Raw genomic sequence first — 24,502 nt, 5'->3', positions numbered from 1 at the left:
GTACCCAAATAGAGACCAAAGGTTTTAAGAAAATGGGGAAGCAAAACAAAATCGACTAAACATCTATCAAATTATTAATTTTTTCCCAGAAGGAAGGGAAGTAATTTTAGAGGCAGGAGATCTGTGCTGAGTGGGAACCGAGAAGGGTGTTTCCTATGTTGCTTCAATGTAACCAGTTTCGTGACATGTTCTATGGAAGAGTGCTGTGCGCAACTACATTTGAGGAGCATGGAATATGCTTTCAGCTTCTGGATGACTCACACTGCACACTGGCATCCGATCAGAGAACCACTGACTCAAGGAAAGTAGTGCCAATGTAGAATTTGTTGGGAAATGGAATACAAAGGGAGCGACGAAGACAGCTCTTTCAGGTTCGAGCAGCATATGTTAAGAACTAAAAATTAAGATGCATATACGGACATTGTGATAGACCATTTTAAATATAAGAATTTGAAAAGACTTTTGAAAAACAGAAATTATATTCTTGCTTCCATTTTAGAATAATAAAGCCCAACATCTGTTAGTGCTTTGCAATTTACAAAACGGTAACCTTTTATAGGACAAGGGGTAAACCGGTCTCACAACTTCTGTGGCATACAGGTGATGGTCCCCTCAGACATATGACATCTAGCACAACCTAGAAAGGGAGTCAGTGACCAGAAAGTCAATTCCTATAGTATGGGAGGTTCTACTTAATGCCTTCTTTGGATCCAGGCATATTTCTGGTTCCTATTTCCTGACTTATGGGGCCAAACAGAAGGGAACTTGCTACTAATTAATATCCTGAACCAGTCCTTGCTCTACCCACTGATTGCCCAGGGTAAGAGGACCCAGTGAGTGTGTCGTGGCCATATATTGAGACCACTTAACGACACCCAACAAACAAACCACTAAGTAAACATTTGGTCAGTTTATTTAAAATAAAAAAACTGATTGCAATTTACCAATTGGGACTTTATCAGGAAGGCTACGAAATCATAAAACCACATCAGGCCTGCTGGGTCGCTTCCCTTGCCCACTACATAAGTGGCAAGGATCTCATGGTAAGGATCTCAGACCGCCTTTCTCCTGATATCCCCAACCCTCCATTCTAAAGCAATGGGCCTTTTACTCACCTGTTGTCACTGCTATGCCCAAAATGTTGGTAGCTTGATCAGTGTCATTGCTTTGAATTGGAAAACTGAGGCTGTTCAAGTAAGCTTTGATAGGCTCCAGGAAGGAGGCGTTTTCAAAACTGATCTCAATATCAACAGTGTACTCGTCAGCTGCAGGACCACTCGTGGCAACTGAAAGGAAAGCATACAAGGGCTGTGAGAACTTACCATGGGAGGTGGAGAGACAGCATGATAACATTTTAACACTTAAGGGCCTCCATGGACATGCAGATGCTGGACACATCAGCCTTTATGCATTTCTAATGAACCTTTTTAGAGGAGAAAAGAAGCATTTGCTGACTGGTCACCACAAGTCTCCCTTCCTTGTTCTCTGTCCCTACAATTTTATTATTTAAAGGAGGAAGGCAACTGATCTGTCTGGTCTCAGAGCAGTGGTCTCTGGCCATTTGAGAGATTCACAGGCTAAGCTTAGGACTTGTCCATCCTCTCCATTACGACACCCTCCTTGGTATCCAAGGCCAGGGTCTGCCGTATGGAGAATGGACTATAATGAGGCAAGAAGGGAAGCAAGGAGACCTAGCAGGAAGGCTATGTCAATAGTCTAGACAATAAGTGCCCCACCAGGATGAATCAGTGTGTTTCAAACACCATTCAATGCATGTATTTGAAGAGCTGAACTTTGCATAACTGGAAGACTTCTGGGAAAAGTCAACTACCGTGTTTCCCCGAAAATAAGACCTAGCCAGACAATCAACTCTAATGAGTCTTTTGGAGCAAAAATTAATAGAAGACCCAGTCTTATTTTAGTATAATACCAGGTCTTTAATATAATATAATATAATATAATATAATACAATATAATATAATATAATACCGGGTCTTATATTAATTTTTGTTCCAAAAGACACATTAGAGCTGATTGTCCAGCTAGGTCTTATTTTCGGGGAAACACAGTAGTGAATTCCCTTTGCTCTTAGTCTATGCACACAGTGTGGCTCTTTGTTCTTTTTCTGTATCTGTGGTGTCCATGATCGGTGCTCAACAAAAGTGAAATTGGTAAATTGGAAAGTAAAATAAAAGAGGTCTTCAGTTCTTCACAGCTTTTCCAAATTGTCTCCCGGTTGGTTGACTGGCTGGCATTCTAGATGCATCTGCTCCCCAATACATGCCCACCGAAGGCAAGGCAGACTATATACAAGTACATATACATATATTTCATATGTATACAAATGTTCTTTCATAGTTTCCTAGATTACATCATGTCTGGTCCACTAGTTGTAAACTTCTCAAGGGCAGGGGCTTTTTCTTTCACTTCTCAAGGCCTCACTTACTCCATGTGGCATGGAGCTCACCACATAATAAATGGGGGCCCAACCAAGTTTTGTTAAGCCTATGACTTCCTGAGCTGAGTTACAAATGTACCTCTCTGTCACTGCCAGAATCGTTGGCTTATTCTTGGCAGAAACATATAATTGGAGCAAAGCCATGGACTCGGGAACCCCTAGAGAAGAACCTTCAAAGAACAGGAAAATTTTTTACATAGATGCATTGAGAAGGCTAATTGTGGCCTATTTTATTTTTTCAGTCAAATAAGGCAAAAATAAGTGAATACCTGCAAAACTGTTACCTTAAATTTTAAGTAAAACCTGGATCTATGATGCATACTTTACCATAAAATTAAAATTCTCTGTCTCGTATTTTCTAAAAGGGCAAAGAATGTCTCCTATTATATTGCAAAATTTGTCTTAAATGTTACAATGATTAATTATGTGAAACACTAAAATAGAATAAGTTTAGTATGGGAAACTCCAATTGATAAATGTTTATAGTAGAAAGCTATAATGTTTGTTCACTTTGAGTTGCAAACTATAGTATTTGTCTTATGAGGCTGGTTTTACTCATCAAGCTTGTTGAGAATTATTTCATTTTAACATCGTTCAACCTGATGTAATTAACTTAACTAAAAAAGTCTGGGTATATTTTTTTAAAATTAAGACTGCACCTGAAGGTATATTTTCTCCTCATAAAAAATGCATTTACTGTAGAACAAAGTGACTTTTAAAACTCAATGTGGAATCTCAGTCTGTCATGACACTATGGCATTGCCTCAAATTTCCTGTTGTTTGTTTTGTTTCGGTTTTGGGTTTTCTGATTCTCAAATAGTTTCGAGATGAAAACAAGCTTCCTGCAAAAAGAACTGCGTGTCTTAATTTGTGTGATCCGAAATCTGGACACAGACTATGGCCCACTGGGAACATCTACAAGGAGGGCGGCTGCGTATTTACAAGGTCTGTCTTAGAACATAGTCCTTTTCCTGAAAAGTAATGTTTATATTCTCCAGAGATTCCTAGCTCCAGGATCTTCTTTGCTGTGGTCCATCCGTATCCACTCCCCCTGTGAATGTAAACAGGATTTCCTGGACGGGAGCTGCTTTGGAGATGAGTGAGGTCAATAACAATCCCATATCACCCACTGCATCATCCGTATTGTCTCATCGCAGAGTCTGACCCTAACACAACATCAGTGCCTGCCTGAGGGTCGTGCCTATCAATATCGCTGAGCACACCTCTCCGTGCTCGACACACATAATTGTAGGACAAGCATGTGCTTCAAAAGCACATGGTGATTTATTGATGTCATCATTCCCCTCTAAAACCAAGGCAGTTAGTTCTTCCCTGAAATCTTCCAAGGAGCTGAGCCAAAAGCTTAAAATACAAGAGGAAAGTGCCTGTGACTTTAGGGAGTTCCTGTCTATGGGATTTGCACAACGCTTAGATAAAGCAGCAGCCTCTGTCCCTCGTCCACTTTTTATGCTCTTTAATAACTTCTAAAAGAGTTACAGAACCACCCTCAGTCTGCGCATCAGTTCTCCCTAGAGATTGATAAAATGGGAAACCTCTAATAGAGAGGGAAATTTCTCCTTGAAAAATGGTCAGTTCTTGCAAAGAGGCTCAAAAATACCACAGTAACTCAGAAAGCTATAAGTCTGCCCTTGGAAATCATCTATTCCAGGGTGCCCACCCTTGACAGATGATTATACACACTTAGGGAATTCTACATACATGGATATTTTGGAGCTTCAACCCACGTGAGCCAAAGTAGGATCTTTATGGGTTATCCCCAGAAATCTGTAGTTTTTTTCAATTGCCACTGGTGCTACTAGTGATCAAGCAGGTTTGGGAATTAATGTTCTAATCCAAATGAGGAAACTGAGAAGGTAATCTTGGGGAGCCAATATTAGCACATAACTTTATTCTTGGCTTTAGCTTTGCTTTTCGTTTTCAAACACCATCTGCTAGTGCTTCCATGGGGGCAAACAATCAGGCAGTTTCCAAGTGGATTTGCTTACTCTTATTTTTCCTCTTTTGCCTTGACGGAGCTGATACTGCTCACCTTTTTCTGCAGTGATACCAGATGGATCCAATGTGATCAATATAAAAATAATAATAATAATAGCAGCTGCCATTTATCCTGGTAGTTTCCAGGGCCTTGAGGACAGTGTGATACCCCCATTTTGCAGGTAAAAAAACTGAGGTCTAATAGTTGGAGCCACATGGGTACCAAATGTTAGAGCTGGGATTTGAAGCCCCATTTTTCTGACTCCAAAGTGCATTTTCTTTTAACCAAAACCTGCCACAACTCAAATGGAAGAAGATTTTTTTTAAAAAGTGAACATTTTATAAACCCCTAAAGTATCATAAAACTATGAGGTGTTATTATTAAACGGGTTTTTAGAACTCAGCGTGCAATACCCAAAGTAAATTTTAAAATCAAATCAAATTTAAAGACAAAACTATTCATAACACATGGAAGAATTATCTAAACCTTTGTTCACTTTGATTCAACATAATAAATGCTTTTGCAATCTACAGTGAGGAAAAACATATTGTGACCCACTGGATTTTTAAACTTTGCAAAGTTTATTCCTTGATTTTTTGACTTATAAGTGACTTCACGATATGTATTGAGTGCCTACTGGCCAGGTACTTTGGCCAGGTTCTGGGGACACAGGGCACATTCTGCTCACAGCTCTTAGACAAGCCTACAGTTTGGGATAGAAATGCCAAAGCTTGTCCCCCTCCTCTCTTCCAAACCTGAGGATTTCAGAACTCGGGAAAGTGACGCTTCTTGTCTGCCCCAGGCTACCAGGGACCTAGAAGAAACAGAGGATGGTTCCCCCACTTCTCTGCAAGTGTGCATTTTACAGCCTCTTCTATGCTCTGTTGCCTCCGGACAATCTGAGTCCAGACAGTTTAATATGTTTTCTTTTTCTCAGGCTCCTTTGCCCAGGTGTTGTTTGTTTGAATTTTTCTGACTCACCGATTCCCCTAGTGAAAGGTAGCACATTCCAGCTGTCATCAGTGTCACAGAAGGAGGCCTATCTGCAGGCCAGGCCTAGAGGCACACACCAACCAGCCAGGATTTCCCCTCTTCTTTCCCACCAATTAGTGCCAGCCACACAGCACTTATCTTAAAGAGACATGTCTGGAAACTTGGCCACAAACTGCGACAAGAAGTTCTGCCTTAATCATAACTCTTAAAGCAAACAATACTATTTTTGCTTGGCAACTCTAATGAGAATTATGGACTCTCAAAAGTTGGAGCCTAGGAAGACACATACATTAATCTCCCACCTGCAAAAGAATGAAGCCTGCTGACTTCACCCAAGAGAAACAAGGTTGGTTGTAGTTTTCTCTTGACTAAAGGGGACAATACTTCTTTATCACCGGATTTGGCTTTCTTGTTTCTCCCCCCTTAGTTCTGTAGCGGGTATCAAGAGATGCCTGTTCTTCCGTTTGTTTCTTGACATGTTCTAGTAGGTAGCAATTTGCCGGCATCATTGTATCCTACTGGGCAATGGTCAGCAGATAGTCACAGGATCCTGTTCTCTGTTTAAGTTTTAGCAAGGTTTGTTCACACAGGGGTAAACCGCCAGAACCCCTCGCTGTGTCTTACCTGGCGGGTATGGATGGAGGAGAAGGGGCAGCCCTGTGTCATAAAACACTGGGATGTGAAGTCTAGGGGAAAGAATCAATTCTACAGGCTCATCATATACCCAAATCACCAAAGCCAGCCCCACATAAGTTCTTTTCCCAGTAAGATGAAGATAGTGGTGCCACAGCTCCTCACTCTACCAAGCTGCTCCAAGAACCATGTGAAACCTCCCAGGCTAGAAGTAGATATTGAAAACTATGGCCTTTGAGCCAGAGAGAGTGGGGTGGAATGCCTTCTTACCTGAGCAGGCCATTCACCTTTGTGAGCCACATTTCACTTATCTTTAAATTAGGGTAATATTTTCTTTGCAGAATTGTTGTGAAGGAGTTGGGATACTGCATGAAGACTCCTAGCAAACTGTCTGGCATATAATAGCCATTCTGAAACAGCAGGTAGAAATAATAATCCCGATGACAAAAAAATGTAATGATTATATCGCATGCAGATGTCTGCTGATAGGTCAAGAAAAACTAATGCTCTTCCAGTCAGCTCGCCCCTTTGAGATAGTTAACAAACAAACAACACTAATCAGAATATTAAATCACTCCCAACATTCGAGGTCAACCCTAAAACCAAACAGCAGGCCAAGAGCACCCAGCCTTCTCCTCTTACTCTGCCACCACTAAATGCCTCCTCAGACCACTAAAGGCCACATATTGTCACAAGAAAGATGAAAGCCATGAACACCCCCAAATCTGTTCCTCAACCTGGAAAATGCACAGCATTTCCTGGACCCAGATCCCAAAGCGCCAGCACACTTGGGCTTCCAGATCTGCAAATTCATTCAGGATTTCTGCACTGGCAGCCAGCAACCCAAACTAGCAGAATCCTTGTTCTCACTAACCAGATGTGAAAAAGGTAAGCGTGCAGGGTTAGGATGTCCTCGATCCCCTTTTCTTGGCATTTTGTCTCCTACTAACCATTCCTTTGGAAGCCAAAGAAAAACCCATGGGGACTCTTCAGCCAGGGTGGAAGACTCATTAGAAACCTGGCATAGAGAATTTTACAAAGTGACATAGACGTCACATTTGTGTGACTCTAACCAATAACTTTGACTTTCAGTCTCCTGTGAAGGATAATACCCTTAAGAGAAACTTTAAGTGTATTGGCAAACCTCCAAAATAAGATTTTCATTCCAACTCCAGTTTCCACCTCTGGCCTCCACATCCCCCAGTCACCCAGGTTTGTGCACTCCTGGAGTGTCACGTGGCCATCGCACCCCTTCACCCCCACATCAGATTGGTCTCCAGGTCCTCTTGATCCACTTCTCCAAACGCCATCCGCAAGCATTCCCTTTGCGCCTCTTCTATTTCACTCCAGGGACTCGTGCCAATGGTGGTCCACACACCTGAGCTTCCCCGGGAGTCTCCCAAGCACTGACTTCCTCGTCTAGTTCACTCAGCCATAACCATCTGGCTAACTTTCACTTCAGATGGTTTCCATCCGTCTCTTCTCTGTGACAGCCTCTCAGCTGGTCTAGAATCCACTTTCTGGTGTAATCAGGACACAATTCCGACAATTCTGGATGCTTCGATCCATGCTTATTTCTCTCCGCTCCCCAAAACTCACTCAGCCCTCACACATTTATTCTTGTCTCTGACCTCTGGGGTTTTCGTGCAAACTTCTCTTCCCATAGCTTTGAAATAGTTTTCCTAAAATGCTAGCTCATATAATGGCATCCATCTTCCTGCCTTCAGTAGTTATGTGCGACCTTCTCTGTACCAGGGATATTGAGGCCTTTTCAAATACAGTGTGATTTTTATAAATAAATCAATGGACTTTGTTTTTAATTAAAAAAACTTTAAAGTAGACAAAAAATAAATAACCTCTCAAAGATAATGACATTAACCTTTTTCAAAAGATACGTACACAATATAATTTAATGCTTTCAATAACACTGAGGAAATGACGTGTGTGTGTGATATATGTGATACATATAGAAAGGGCGTCAAAAAAATGTATACAGATTTTAAGAAAGCAAAAAACTGTATTAAAATTAAACTGATGGTAACCACTTTGAGCATCTCTTGTAATTGCAGAAGTCAAACGTAACTTGTATTCATCTTTTGTTACTGGTATATATTGAGTATTACAATTTTAATAGTTTTTTCCTTTCTTAAAATGTGTATACTTTTTGGCACTCTGTGTATGTGCTGTATATGTAATATATATGCTATACATATATATTTGTATGTATATATATGTGTGTTTTTGTATGTGATAAGTATGTGATATATACATATGTGATATATACATATGTGATATAGAGAGAGATATACATGTACATATACTATATATATATCTCAAGCGCTCAATGAAGCTATATAAATGACCAAAGTGATTTAAAAGGAGTCCACAGTGTTCTGAGAATAAATATGAGTATTGATGCTACCTTTAAAGACAGTTCTATCTCAAATCCTAAAGACTTGGTCCAGTGCCTCAACAGGAAATTGTTTTTTGAGAATTCTCTTTCTCTTGGAACCATTATTTGTCCCTTTCTGGAACTAAGCTCCAGAAAGAGAGAGGTATGTATACAGAAAAGGGAATGCGACTCTGACAATCGGAGCCCAATCCTATCACCTCAGTTACTTAACACACCAAGCAGAACACAGACACCTCTGTGCGGTCTCTGCTGAGTGTAACCCTCCTACTGCTTTCTTTCCTAGTTTCCCTGGAGAGTGACTCTTCATTACACCGTACATTTTGGGTGTCTGCAGTCTAGCGCCCAGGCCTTTCCATGGCCATTTCTCACTTCAGTGATTTTGTAAAAGTACCCAGGCCAATCCATCTTCTGCAGATGATGAGTTGAGGCCCAAGATCCCAGAGGACCACATATAATAAATGGAAAACATGTTTTCATGGTGATTTATCATTGTCTTGATTGTTTTTAATGAAAGCACGTCTGGAAAATTTTTGGAATGTCCAATCCTTAGATGTAGAAGTGGTTTCCTCTCACGCTGTTGCCGTGGGTCATAAAGGGCCTGGCTCAGAAGCGCAGGAAGACGTTACTTTTATCGCTGTACCGTCACCAACTGCCCCTGAGGAAGCTGACAGCCTGGGCCCCAAAAGAAGCTGACAGAAACCTGGAGCTAGAATTCACTAGCAAAGTGTTTGACTTTAAAAAGAAAAGTCTTTCAAAATACTGAATGGGGATACCTCTGGCCCTATTCCTGTCAGGGTGTGTAGGAGGGCTCAAAGAATGAGGTAGAGGTAATGATGCTTGTGTTAAAGCCCAGGCAGTTTAGTCTGTACTGCAGACCATTGAAGGAAGGAGGAAAGAAAAGGGGAGTGAAGCTCCCATAGGGATATAACACGGGTGAACGTAGAAGCAGAAATAGAAGAGAAAGGAAAAGAAAAAAGAAGAGAAGGAAAGAGAAAATGATTAGTGACATGATCTTCCAATGAGCGTTTTGGGAGCTTAATGAAATGAGGTCAAATTCTCATTTCCCAGCCGTTGGGTCTGGTTGCCATACTGGGAGGGGCTCTAACAGATACCTCGACCCTGACCTCAGGGCGAGCCTGCTGTCTTTGGCCCAGCATCTCTTTTAGACCACAGGACTGAATAGACCAAGTCACAGCATGCCTGGAAAATGATTCCATCACAGAGCTATCGTTAAGAAGTTTTACTTGCTACACAGCTGATACAGCCACTTGGCCAGCAGACTCTTAACAATAAGAACGCATCCTCTGAACTCACAAAGGGGCAGCTATGACAGAGACATGCACTTTTCATTTGTTCACTCATTTATTCAGAACCTGGGCTAGAAGCCAGGCTACAAAGAGGAAGAGAGTTCAAGGGAGCTCTTGTCTACCAGGGATGACAAACAGGAAGCAAAATAATTACAATGCATTGGGACAAATGTTATGCTATGGGAATGTATCAAGGGCAAAGGGAAATTAGAAAAGCAGCCCCTCCCTGTCTGGGGATTTGATGGAAGGCCGTACATGCCAGGAGCCCATGTGAACTGAGATTTGAGTTGGAGTCCCCCAGACAAAGAGGGATGGTGGCATTGACTGTGTGAATGGGAATAGGAGAACATGTGGGAAAAGCATGCAGGGTCCGGTATGACTCGAGCTGGTGATTAGATTTGATCTCCAAGGCAATTGGGAGCCCATGAAGAAAATGCAGGGAAATAACAGAATCAGATTGATGCTTTTGAAAGGTTACTGTGAGGGAATTAGGAGGATCTGGTCCTGGGACAAGCCAGCTTACAGACAGACACTGACATCTGCCTAGAGGCCTGCACATAGCACAGGACACGAAGGAGCCGTGCAAGAGCGAGTGTTCACAGCTCTCAGCTGCCCTCAACTCTCCAAAGGGTGGAACTATGTTTTCCAGACCATTTTTTGGAATTCAATGGGAAAATTAGAGTGGGAGACAGACAGAGGAAAAGGACTTGAGTCTAGTGGTTAAGTTGATCTACAAAATAAAATGATGAGTGAAAACAGAAGGGGTAAAAAAAACAAAAGGCAAAAGGAAAGGCTGCTGAGATGAGAGTAGAGAAGCAGGCGTTTTGGTGATGGTCGAGGGCAGCTGAGGAGAGAGGCACAGGCAAATAACCAGGACATGAGGAGCAGTGATGGGAAAGGAAAGGGGAATTTGGATGTGTTGCTAAGACCGTTTCACGCCATTTGATAGAGTTGAGAATGCAGTTCCTTTTTAATTACTTCTAGAAATTGAACCCGGATATGCTTGGAGACTGAATTACGTGGATCACAGTGTTCTGAAAAGTTGCAGCAAATGTCATTTGATCGAACTTACTAGAAGTGATGGCCAAGCAAAGAGTTGACATACCTGCTCGTTTTTGCCTTAGTGGCTCTTCCCCTGCTAGTTCATGCTCATGGAGAATCTGAAAGAACATTTTAGAAAAGTGTCAGTTAGTGTTAGAGATGGCTTTTCACTACAGCTTTCTGCTCACATGCCCCAAAATGTTAGAGCTAAGTTTAGCGTTGCAGATTCTGTTAGCACCTTGTGCCCAGTAGATGTCAGGCAATCAGCAACTCGACAGTCGGGAAAATGAAAAGGAGTCGCCTCTGTGCTGTGACCTGGGAATTCACTTTTGATAGACCAGACTTTAGATCCAGGATTGGAAGAAATCACCATATCTGAGGTTCTTGGAGTTCCGGCAGTTTGCGTCTTGTCAAGAAATATAAATGATGGTGTTCACAACTTGTGCTCTCTCTGCCTAAAATTTGAACCCTGAGTCATTCCAGTGACATTTTTGACAAGTCTCACGACCTCTTCTTGGCACTCAGCCTGTCCCCACCCCAATATTTCTGCAACATGAGGGCCATTTTACATTTTTCCATGCTTAGAAATTATTTTCTCATTCTCCGGTCTTTTTTCTCCCGGATGGATCCCACTGTTGCTTTCTGTGGCAGGAGCCACAAGTCAGCTCCGGAATCAGACTGCCTGGGTGCAAGGCTGTGCCACTTACTAGCTATGTGACTTTGAGGGATATATTTATCCTCTCTGAGCCTCAGTTTTCTTTTCTGTAAAATGGAATAGTGTTGGTACCGACCTCGTAGAATTGTTACGAGAATTAAGCAAACTGCAATGTGGCACATAGCAAGCTCCTAATAATTGTTGGTTATATCATACATACAATAGTGCATACAATAGTTAAGAATAAAGACTCTGCAGACATTGAATTCAAATCTGAGCTCTGCCATAAAATGGCTGTGTGACCTTGTGCAAGTTACTTAACCTGTCTGTGCCTCAGTACTCATAATATAGGGATAAAAATAACTTCCTTCATTAGGTTGTTTGCAAAGATCAAAGGATGAATAAATATAAAACACTGAGCCTAGTTTTGGTGACACCGGAAATGCTATTCCAGGACAGGGCATCGGATGGTTCTGGGGGCACCATTTACATGGATCCCTCTGTCTGCACACGGCCTCTTGCTTCATCTCTATAAAGCTCATCTCCTAGCATCACGTGGGTCCTTTGTTTAAGAACTGACATTTATTGACATTGCCAGATCCACAGCTGGTCACCTTGACCTGACACACGTCTCCTGGTTCATCCCTGACTCCAAGTGGGTTTTCCGATGATGTGCTTCCCTGTCTGAACTCCCTTTGAGGCTCAACAGAAGAGCCTCACCTCTATGAAGTCTCCCCAGAGAACCCCTGCCCACAGAGGTTCATCCTTTACCGTGAACTCCACACACCTACTAACCCCACCTATGGCTGAACTTCTGCCATCTGTGGCGTCTACCATTATTTTCTAGTTATCTCACATCACAGTGATAACAAAAATAATAATTCCTAAGATGTACTCAATACCCTGTGTGTCAGGCACTGTTGAGTACTTGACGTGTGCTAACGTATTTAGTTCTTACGACAGCCTAAAATGCAAACACTGTTATTATCCACAACTCACTGATCAGAAACACAGGCACAGAGAGGTCAACTAACTTGGCAAAGGTCACACAGCCTTTAAATGGCAGAGCCAGGATTTGAACCCAGCTAGTCTGGCTCCACAGTCTGCCCTGTCCGCACAGGCTTTGCCTCATCTTATCAGGAGATATCCCAGGAAACTGTGGATTTGTCTCAGGAGCCAGTCTCCCTTTATCTAGCACTTTTTCTTTCTCTATTGCCTCCTTCTAGCCCCTCTTTCTTTTCAATGACTAATATTAACATCCTTAGGAATTGGGGAGAAATTGTGTACCTGATAGTTCATAAACATTCTTGAAGAAATGAGTAGAGGCATGATGGAGAATGATGGGAAGTTTAAAAGCCCAGTTGCTGCTTCATTTGCAGTGAGGTTATTTTAGCCGTGCTGAAATGTGCAGAAGGAGCGGAAGAAGCAAGTGCACAGCGCTGGTTCCTGCCCACCTTCCCCTGGAGCCCGCTTTGGTTCTGTGCCCAGGAGGAGGGGAAGGTCCTTTCCTTGCATATCCTTGCCTCCATCCTCCCTAAGCCTGGGGGTGCGGAGGGGGGAGCCACTGGCAAGCTTTCTCTGTCTACTCTTCATGGGCTGCAGTTGGGAGCGTCGGCCCAGGAGAAGATGACCACTGGAAGTCACCTTTGGGCAACTCTCCCAGGTCGAGATTTCATTTTCTCCATTTTCCAGTGGGAATAAAGAATTGAGGACTTGTGGCTGGTAGGTGTATGCTCAAATCAAGATACATTTCAGTTCTCTCGTGCTGAGTATTTCAAATCTTTGTGAGCGGCAGGACCACTTGCCTCCACTCCCCTGAATCTGACTTAGTAGGTCTGGGGTGCAGTGAAGAAAACTGCCTGATTAATCAGCTCGTCCTTGGACGTGAGGCCGCCTTTCGAGAAACACTGTATTTTAACTATTTCCTGAATCTTTAGAATGATTATCTCGAACTTTCAGGGCACATGTTTGCAAAGTGCAGCTTCCACAACTCTTGTCACCTACTGCCTCTATGTGTCCAGTGAGGATTCACAACTTTTTGTGAGAATAACCTAAATTCTATTTTGAGCCGCACAATCATATGGGAAAAACCATACTGAAAGCAATAAAACCTCTGAGGAGGTCCCCTGTGGCGGTGGTGACTACCCTTGGTCTTCCCAGATTTGAGAAAGGACAAAGGGCTGGCTGCCAAGTCATGGGGCTTGGCTTTTAATAAGGCAAATGCTGGAGTCACACCAAGAACTGAATTCCAGCACCTCCGCTCTTCCTGGTTGGAAATGTCACACACTCATTCTAAGCCTCAGTTTCTTAACATTGTGAAAAATAATGTGCCAGGCACAACAAACGTTTGTGCAGTCTCTGGCAATGGTGTGTACCAGTGTGTCCAGCTGGCCTGCGGCCCACAGGGGGCTAGCCTTTCCCTCTTGAGTCTTCCTGTCACCCAAGTTCTGGGAACTGTGAGATTCCAGAACTTGCCTTTTCTCTTAAACTTTGGGTGCTGAGATCTCATGAGAAAACATAGATCCTGCCAGGGGCTCCCAGTGCTCAGCTAAATATTTTCTTCAGCCAAGACAACAGAGCCTCTAGCTGGAACTCCCTCTGCTTGTTCATGTAGCAGTACCCAGATGAGCGTCTAAGCGACAATGGCCAGCTCTGTCCAGAGGGGATTTCCTGATGGCCAAGCTGCAGCCCGAAAACACAAGACCAACTCCAGGAAATGCTCCACCTGTTGTACATGATGACTTTACAAATAACTACGGAGATGGGGGTGGCAGCCTGAAGTAGGAGTGGGCAATCAGTCAGTCATGAGACGTAGCATTTCACAGGTAGAAAAGAAAATTTCCGGGGAACCTGATAACAAGCAAGGTGGTCCCCAAAGTCCCCGGCTGTCACCAGATCTCACCTCTCCATGGCAAGGCCCTGTTACTCATTTCTTTTTGTCTTGACCTGGAATCCCAGATTTAACATCTTTGCCTCCACATTAAATAACTGTTTCAGCAAGGATCCTGTTGGAATGTCTCCTTGCATAGGTTCATTAACACAGGTGTATTTGTACTAGAATAGTAAAAATAACTACCAAATCTCAAGTACTTGCTCTGCGCTAGTCACTGTGCTAAGACATACATGTATGAGAACGTTTAATCCTCACAGCAAACTGCTGAAGGAGCTCCTATTCATGCTCATATTATGTAGAGGACACCGGTTAAGGGAGATGAAGAAAAGTGACTAAGTTTGCAAAACTAGTGAGGGTCAGAGCTAGGCTTCAGACTCAGGGCTGAGGCGAAGTTGAGAGTCAACAGCCTGGCTTCTCCAAGTGGGGCCATTGCAACTGGGACAACGGCAACAGCCAAGGCCCCACCCCAGACTTCCTAAATTGAAATCTGCATTTTAAGAAGGTCCACAGGTGGATTCATACCCACATTGAAGTTTGAGAAGCTACATCAGTCACACTTGGAAAGCCCATCACCCCATATTTGCACACCCATGTTCTTAGCAGCACTATTCACAGCAACCAAGAGTTGAAAGCAACCCAAGGATCCATTGATGGATAAGTGGATAAAGAAAACATGGGATATACATACAATGGATCATTATTCAATCTTAAGAAAGAAAGGAAATTTGGACGCATACTACCACAGATACATTGTTAGGACATTATGGTAAGGGAAATGAACCGGTCACAAAAAGACAAATACTGTGTGATTCCACTTATATGAGGTACTTCGAAGTGGTCAAAATCATAGACACAGAAAGTAGAATGGTGGTTGTGTCAGGTGCTGGGGGGGAAAGGGGAGTGGAAAGTGGTTTTTTTAAATAGGTATATATTTTCAGATGAAAAAGCTGTGCAGATTGGTTACACGACTACGTGAATATATTTAACACGACTGAACTATATACACTTAAAACTGGTCAACGTGGTAAATTTTATTTTGAAAAAGCTACAGTTTTTTGTTGTTGTTCTTTTTAAGGTCACCACGTTTCATTTAAAACGGTGGGAGGTCAGTGTGGGAGCTGAGAGGAAGCTTAGGGTAGTATAATCTGATAAGGCAGGCCCAGGTGCACCCCTCCAGTGGAGGTCTTTGGCCTTTCAGCTGTATGAAGATATTAGGTATATCTTGAAGGCAGATCTAGGGAGGAAAAATGGGGCCCTTTGGGGTGGTGGTGGGACCTAGGAAGGTGAAGTTCAAATTCTACTAGCAATCCTGGGAAGTCGGTGGCGTATCCCCTGCCCCGCCTGCACCACCAGGCAAATGGAGTAGCTTTGTTAAAGCCACTGTGATGAGCGCCAGCCTGGTACTGTGGGATGGCACTGCTGTAGCCACAAACACTAGGAAACTCTGGAACCGAGGCAAGGCTAACCCCATGGCCGAGATCACCTCACGCTCTGGCTTTCTCCCCACATTCCTGGAGTAACTAGAGCTCTGCATTGACCATGTGAATCCACAGGAAATGTCAACATTTCTCTCCTCTCTATGAGCAAGCTGCTGCACAGGACTACATGGGTTATATACTCTGCACACTGGAGTTTGGAAGAAGTGACACACAAAGTATACCTCTCAGGTCATGAGAGATATAAAAAAAGACAAACAAACAAACCAAAAAACAGGTTAAACAATAAAAGACACAAAAATAGAAAATGGGAAGTGTATCAAGTCTTAAAACAAAATCCTGAAAGTAAGATCAAGCATTTTAGATATGACATTAAATGCAAATAAATTATACTTCACAAAGTCAGATTTCCTCAGAGTTGATTTAAAAGAAGAAAAGCCTTAAACGCATGTTGTTTATACAAGAACCGTTAAAGCAAAGTGATATATTAAAGTCTAAAAAAAAAATAATAATAAAGGGCAAAGATCAGGCACACACAAATACAAAACAGGATTGACAACTGGAATGGAAGGCAAAGAATTAAAATTTAAAAGTACCAAGCAGGGGGAAAAGAGATATTTTCACAATGCTGAAATCTACCAATGAAGCTATAACAATAGCGACAGATTAAGTAAAGTGACACTAAACTGTCTTTTTAAAAAATCAGTAGGAAAAAAACCCAATACAGTATGAAAACTAATAATAGCAAAGAGTGATACAGCACTCAATCTGTGCCACCCACTGTTCCAAGGCATCTTATAAATGTTAACTAATTTAATTTTCATTGCAATCATAGGAAATCAGCACTATTACTATCATTGTTTTACAGAGGAAGAAACTGAGACACAGAGAGAATTACATCAGTCTCCCAAGAATTCATAACCTCTAACACACTCTCTGTCTGTAAAGAGTAAGCGAAGGAAAGAATAACTGAATAATTCCCACACACAAAATAAGAGTGTACTTATCAACCCTTTAGTTAAGCTAAACTCCCGTTAACTCCGGAAAGACAAAACAAACTGGATAATTTTGTCAGCAAAAAACTTAGATGATATCTATGGCCCCATCAATTATATCAATGGGAAGTTGTCATGCAGCAGCCTACCCGTCTGTCCCCTCGTGCCTATCCCTAAAGAAAGAAGAGTGTGACAGTGTTCCTTTCAGGGACCTTGCTTTATCTTTGTGCTTACACTTCCTGTCTCTCTGTTTGGCACCCAAAAGATGGTTAGTCAGCCAACGACGGGTAAGATTCCTCACGGGAGGAACAACCCAAGCCAGGCAGAACCGTGTGGGGACCACCAGGAGAACTCACGGGGTCAATAGAGGTGGGCACAGCCCCCCACCTTCCCCCGGCTAAGGAGAGCGTCTGCCTATGTGGCTATATTCCTTCCTGCAACATGCGTGGGAAGTGAGTCAGTGATGTGATAACATCATTTGTCCTTCCATTCTTAACAATAAGTTTTAGCATAAAGGATTTGTCCCTGGGGAGGCACATATCATAATTGTTAAGACATCATGGGTCTTTCTATTCCAGCTGCTTGCAGGCAAGGGTAATTGATTTGAATCAGTTTTCGGGTATGACGTATGAGACTCGCAGACCGTGGAGAAAACAATGCTACTTCCTTATGTGTTCATCAATAAAAGCCAGAAGGCAGCTCGATTCAGGGTTCTCAGTCCTTTGAGGCTGGGAGACCCTTGGCCTCCTGTTTCATAACTTTCTTGTTTTCTGTTTCTTTGTTAACCCTTCGCTGCCCCTTCTCGTTCTCTTACTGCCTATGTTGCACTCAATATGACACATACACAGATTAACACCTTTTGAAATGTGTTCTAATGTGATGCTCAAGTTAAAACGAATCCTTTGAGAACACGTGTCCTTCTCAGTCCAAAAAATCTGCTTTATAATCATTGTTGTCAGTTTCACAGAGTGGTACTTCCGGCCTAGAGGTGGCAGTTTAATTAAGGAGGGAAGCCTGAGGGATGTCCCCTTGATACTACCACTGATTTCAGAGTTGTGGTCCCGTAGATATACTAATATCCTTTTATGTTCACCGCTCTCTACCCCTATTTGCAACATTTTCTCAAAGGCTCTAAAAAAATTTTTTTAAAGCAATTTCCGTTTGTGACGTTCCCAGGAAATCAGAAAAATGTGACAAGGGAAAATATGGCAAATGTGGATTTACTCACCCAAGGATGAACAATAGACTCTAAATTCAAGTTCAGTGTAACTTGGGAAGAATAAATCACAATGATCACAAAGCACAAGGTGGTTCTCCCAGGAGATTTCATTTCTTCAAGTTTGCGTTGCTTTGCCTAAAATGGAAATGCGATGGTTTAGAGATAGAACAATTTATTTATGAAACATGGAAAGAATTTGCAAACCCTGTCTTGAAAGTCACACTATAAAAGGACCTTTTCAATAGAGGGGAGAAAGGAAGGAGCATAAAGGTATCAACTCTTCAGAACAGTCTGTGCTCCAGACCCTTGGGTGTGGAACTGTCAGAAAGGATGAGGGTTGGGAAAATGGGGGTTAGTGCCTGTAAATAAGACTAAGGTGGCAGACATTTGGGTATATATACATGGAGAACAAGAGAGAAAGAATGAGAAAAGAGAACGTGGAGAGAGAGGGAAAGCAAGAAAAAGGGAAAGACTATTCAGTAAGAAACACTTTTAACATTGTGATCTAGTATACAAAATATATGTATATGAACAAAAGATTTCAGAAAACAATACTTACCTTTGCTACATGCAATACATTCTGATATTTTCAATTCTAGTCTATCCTATCCTTCTTTTTCTTCTGGTAGCAACCCATTAAATTGACTTCACAACCGTATTAATGGGCTACAACGCATAAGTATGGAAAATCCTGGACTTAAGTCATAAAATATAAGTTGCCTTTTATGATAAAACTCTATCAAATTATGTCATGTACTATAGAATGTTAATATAATATATCCCATCCTATGTATCAATTTGTGATTGCTGTCTTTTTGCAATGCTGGTGATGCAAACAGATTTTGGTGACCAGATTACTCATGGTGGCCTTTAAAAAATAGAGAATCAGATGGAAGAATCCCAACCTTCGTGGGTCTGAGGACCAAGACAAACTACTTTGTTGCAGTCTCCTTTCCTTACTGACTTTTCTATGTCCACGTGTTTTTCTGGAGAGAGGACTAGATTAAGAGACAGAGATAGGAATTACTGTAAACTAACCATGTTCCCTTGCATAAGTCACTTATCTTTTCTGAGTCCAAGCTCCCCCCATCTGTGAAATAGGGATCATTATACCTCCTCTAATTCTCTCACGGACTTTTCTAAGACTCACATGCAATTAAAAGCCATAAAGAACTCCAGGGTTGAAGTCTGCTATGGTTTTCACTTTGATTGCTGGTAGAATCCAGAGGGCAACCAATCAGGAAAGGCGGGCCTTGGCCCAGCCATTGCAGAAAGTGCCAGGGGACCGTGGCCAGGATAACACACAGATGATAGCCAAGACTCACATGCCAGGGAGAATTGTGTTTCAATCACCAGCTGCCTGCCGCCTCCTTTTCCTCTTCCCCAGTGGAAAAGAGGGAAGCATAAGGCCCTGGAAAACTGACCCAATTGGTAAATCTGGCAACGAAATACATTTTTTAAATTCTGCAACTCAGTGGCTTTTTGAAAATGCTGTGCGATTTAGGTTACAGGAATAGATACTTGAGACCAAATGTGTCTGCTGTAGAGAAATCATGGCAACTCTTTGCTTAGCTCTCCATTGAAGTTTTTCCTCCCTTGTTGAAAAGGAATGGACTTTCGTGGGTATTGGGAAGGCTGATTTAGCCTGGTGATAGCAACTGTTCCTGGGATGAATCAAGCGTTTAGGAGACAACTTAGTCTTTTCAGGACCAAACTTAGCGCACTGTATTAGCTGGTTCTGTATTGAGGCAGTTTGTCAGACTTAGTAACTGAATGGTGAATGAGCCTCCCTTAGTATGTGACACCCATTAGTGGGACTCAAGTTTACTCCATGGCTTTCTACCATTTCCCAATGTTGGCCTTTTTGTCGAGTTAGCAAGAATTATAACGTCCCCAAATGGTTCCTTCTGGTCCTTTTGTATAGGTCACCAGACACGACTGTCCATGGCCCCCATCTTCCCGCAGCCTCCTCCATGACAGCTCTTGATTAAATCAACGTTCGTTTGTCTATTGACTTATTTGTTCACATCAAAAATGACAAGTCAATAGACATAGAGATGTAGGGAGGACCCCACGCTGTGGAAGTGGGGTGGTTCTCTGGATGCAGGAGAATGATAATAGCTACGTCCACTTATCAGGTACATGGCAAGGGTGAGGGGTTTTCCACTTGAAAGGAGAATGCCACCACTTTGAGAGAGAAGTAATTTCAAACTACTTGACAACCCGTATGTCATGAGCCTGACGACCTCGAACAGTGATACCAGCTGAAGATCAGTTCAGCTTTTCAGCTGGCTGCTACATTTGGGAGAGACGTAAAGACAAACTTTTCTTACCTACATCATTAACCTTCCTGCTGTTATCCGTGAGGAAGCCAAGAGAAGCTACTTAACTTGGCTAACGAAGGAAAAAATCCAAATGTATCCTGTTAAAAGCACAGAGCATTATTCTACATTCAATGCAATGTGTCTTCAGAAGGGCTCCCTTAATTGTAAATCCTCTAGAAGTTCCTATTTATTCCAAATTCCTGGAGTAAAGGGCAGACAATGACTAAGAGACACAGAGACAAACAGAGGCAGAGAGAGAAAGAAAATGATCTAATATGATTCCCAATTTCTTTCTCTTTTAAAATTATAAGTCCTGAACACTGACTTCATTAAAACTCACCAACCAGTACGAGCAAGCTGAATCTTCGAAAAAGCTGGGAACTATCATGTTTCCCCGAAATTAAGACCGGGTCTTATATTAATTTTTGCTCCAAAAGACTCATTAGGGCTTCTGTTCAGGGGATGTCATCCTGAAAAATCAGGCTAGGGCTCATTTTCCGGTTAGGTCTTATTTGGGGGGAAACACGGGATTATCTCATATACCCAGTACTAACCCTGTGCTGATGAGCCACTTCCTGGCCTCCTATAATTCAATTTTCCTTTCCATGAAGTTAGAAGAGAGAAAGAGGGAAATCAGGCACCCTGACATCATATGCTAGAAATAAGCCATCGGGATTCTCAGCAGCACTGCATTTTGAGGATAAAAGTCTGGGTTCCTTGAAGCAGTCTATAAGGACACCCCCCTGGAGAGTGACTACACATCAGGAGAGGTCTTTGTGACGGGTCTGAAACATACCAGAGAATTAACTGTTCTCCCAAATCTTAGAAACCACCAGTGCTTAAGACCAACTGCTCTCCTAGAAACCCTTCATCAGCCTTAACCTGCCCAGCCTTTCAATAGGAAGAGGAATAAACGGGTTTGCGTACCTTGTAAGTTCAAAACATGTTCACACAAGGACCACATCTGTGAGGTCTGATGACCCAATGTCATCATCAAATTGTGATTCTAAGCTCTTTCTAAATAGGTCAATAGTGGGATTCTTTCTGGAAATGGTTTATTTCCTAAGCTCTGCCTTCCCATGCTCTCTGGTACCCTCAGCCCGTCTCCCCTAGGAAGCCTAGCCCTGATCCCCTCCTTGGCTCCTCTGGGGAAGCAGAAAGGTAAGAAGTGAAAGTGAGCCCCTGTTTGATCGGCCTCCGCTCCTGGCTGTAGTCTGTCACATGGCCGCTCCCCTATCCCTGTGGGGAGGCCCCTCCCCTACCACCACCCTGGACGGAAGTTCCCTGGAGTATTTGCACATTATCTGCTGCAGTGGTTCTTATCCCTGTCTGAGCATCAGAACCATCATCTGGGGAATTTCTTTCTTTGTTTATTTGTTTGTTGTTTTACTATCATCCCAGTCAATTTAATCACATTTTCGGAGGAGTAGGGGTGGTAGCTAAGAGTCTGCATGCCTCTCAGAGGCTCCCGATGTATGGGGAGGTTTGAGGGCTTCAGATCCCTGTTTTCAGCATTCCATTGATCTTGCAGCACTCCCCTGCACACTCCTGCTGCTTTTCGTCACCAGCCTATAGCTCTCCCTCTACGAAAGAAGCTATGTAGAAACAGAATATCCAGGGGGATGCGTTTAGGAGGCAATCAATCAATGATGGGTGAAAGAATGGATTAATGAGAGTATGGACTCAGAGGTGATCTACCCAATATTTCTGAAGCAGTTCAGTAGCCTAGACTGTTATCTGAGCTTGTGTTGTATATCTCATATGGTATCACATGTGTTTTGCACCTATAGACCAACAAATACAGACTGCTTTTACAGGCCTAAAATTGTGCTGTGCGTTCACTAATCGAAATGAATTGTGGTCTTTGCCCCTAAGAAGCTCTCAATCTCATTGGAAGGTATGAAACATACAATTAAAATGATATAGACTCAGGAAAATAAGCTTAAAGACACTACTTACTAAAAGCCTACTATGTAGACAGTGCTAAGTGTAATAAATACCTTAATTCCATTATTTATCTCTCACAATATTCTGTGAGATAGATACTTTACTCCTAATTCATAGATGAGAGAGGGCCCAGAGAGGTTACAGAATTCATCCAGGCCACCCAGCTAGTGGGTAGCAGAGTGAGACCACCCCCAAGTTGGCCTCTCTCCAAAATGAGCTGCAGCGTGCACGTCTTAGCATGACAGGAGTTGAGGACAGCAGGAAGTCGAGGGAGCTTTGGAGTGACCTGGGTCACTGCCAGACCCTGAAGGAGAGGTGATGCTTCAGTGTATAATGGAGAAAGGAAAGAGAATTTCAGGCAAAAGAGAACAGCATAAGCAGAGGCAGCCATTTCTGTTTCAAAGGGAATGAAGCATTTCAAAGGGTGATATTTAGCAGCTCCTTGAGCCTCTTGTGGAAGTTCCCTTGAGCAGCATGTCCAACCCCTGTGACAACCGCTCAGCTGTGGTCCTCAGGAGGTCACTGTTCTTCTGAACAATCACCGTCACCAAAAAAGGCAGAGCTAGTTCCGTTCTAACTTGGAAAAAGAATGAACTTGATGGCCTTAGGCTCAGGTGATTTTCTCCTTCCTGTAGTAGGAGACAGTGGAAAGAGCCCCCGCTTTGAAGCAAAACAGCCTTGTGGTTCTGTTTCTAGCAGCACCACTTAATAACTACGGGCGAGACACTTAACCCGGCTGAGCCTCAGTTTCCTGACATGAATAAAGAGGGTCATAGGACCTGTCTTGCAGCATTGTTGTAAAGATGAAATCATGCCCACGAAGCACACAAGAGCCTGGTCATAGCTGGAGTTTGTTACGGGCTGAGTTGTGGCCTTCCAAAAGTGATACGCTGAAATCTTAACCCCCAGGGTTTCAGAGTGAGCCCTTATTTGGAGACAGGGTCTTTAAACAGGTAATTAAGTTACAATGAGGTCATGAAAGTGGGCGCTACTCCGATATGACCAGTGACTTGTAAGAATTGGAGATTAGGCCACAGACTGCACAGAGAAGGACCCTGTGAAAACACCGTAAGAAGACGACTGTCTGCAAACCAAGGACAGAGGCCTCCAAAGAAATCAACCCTGCCAACACCTTGATTTCAGAACTCTAACCTCCAGATTGGCGAGAAAATAAATATCTGTTGTTTCAGCCACCCAGTCTATGGGACTTTGTTATAGCAGGCCCAGCAAACTAATATAGAATTCCAAAAAAATTATCTCTCTTTATTTTTTTATCATGACAAAAGGCTAAACATGACCCTCTAGTCTGCTGCTGTATATTTATTATTTATTCTAGGTATGTTTTTATGAAACTTGAAAAATGGATCCTTGGTATGTCTGAATAGAGCATAAAAACATCCAGTCAGAATTGGAAGGCAAGTGAAACTTCATCTCTACTTCAAGCCCTCCAAACCCCTGACATACACACACCTCTTAGTTTTTCAGATGAAAAAACTAAGGCCTAGCAAGGTCTTTGTGTCTCAAAGGCAACTGGGGTTTGAGTCAGTTGGGACTCAAGAGATGGACCAACGATTCTTAGAATTCTAGATAAAATGATTGTCCTATAGTCAGGTGAGCCATTTATGGTTGGATTGTAGATAGTAACTGTCAGTGACAACGGTGATAATGATGATGACGATGATCTCGGTCATTTACTGGGTACTCACTGTGTTCCAGGCATGGTGCTAAGCTCTCCTCAAGGAGTATGTCATTTAACCCTCTCAACGAACCGTATGGTACCACTAACTTATCATTATTTCTCAGGTACAGAAATAGAAGTTTAGAAAGATAACTCGCCAACACCATACAGCTGATACGTGGTAGTGGCAAAATTATAATGTCAGCAGTCTGTTCTATTGGGGAAAATGTACCAGAGGGCTATGAGATCTTCTTCGTGGGATATCAACAAGAATCAATGGAAAACTTTCTCTAGATGGACACTAGACCAAACAACTGGAAACATGAGTTCTAGCCTCACTTTGCCACTAATTAATCGTGTGACTTAGGACAAGTTACTTCACCTCTCTAAGTATCAGTTTTCTTATTCACAAAACCAGGGAGGGAGTGACTGCACTCAGTGATCTCAAAATTGAGGTGTAGGGGTTGGCCTCTGAAGGTCCCATTACTGTTCAGAGTCTAAAATTCCTCATAAT

At 42.5% G+C, this 24,502-nt stretch overlaps 1 protein-coding gene across 10 annotated transcripts in view; it reads right to left on the bottom strand.

Moving 5' to 3' along the window:
• Window positions 1–24,502, bottom strand: part of ADGRF5 (adhesion G protein-coupled receptor F5) — a 103,272-nt gene that overhangs the window by 38,769 nt on the left and 40,001 nt on the right. For all 10 annotated transcript variants that reach the window (XM_081034279.1, XM_081034285.1, XM_081034287.1 and 7 more), the window contains exons 2-4: window positions 18,049–18,174; window positions 10,906–10,960; window positions 1,116–1,286 (exon numbers count right to left, since the gene is read on the bottom strand). In XM_081034279.1, the coding sequence (XP_080890405.1) occupies window positions 1,116–1,286; window positions 10,906–10,960; window positions 18,049–18,150 (328 nt within the window). In that variant the 5' untranslated portion in view covers window positions 18,151–18,174. The remainder of the gene's footprint in view (window positions 1–1,115; window positions 1,287–10,905; window positions 10,961–18,048; window positions 18,175–24,502) is intronic.

Source organism: Rhinolophus hipposideros, assembly GCF_964194185.1.
Source record: "Rhinolophus hipposideros genome assembly, chromosome: 3".
In the NCBI taxonomy this organism is placed as follows: Eukaryota; Metazoa; Chordata; class Mammalia; order Chiroptera; family Rhinolophidae; genus Rhinolophus; species Rhinolophus hipposideros.
Note: the sequence above shows the minus strand (reverse complement) of the source record. Positions and strands in the feature narration are given on the sequence as shown.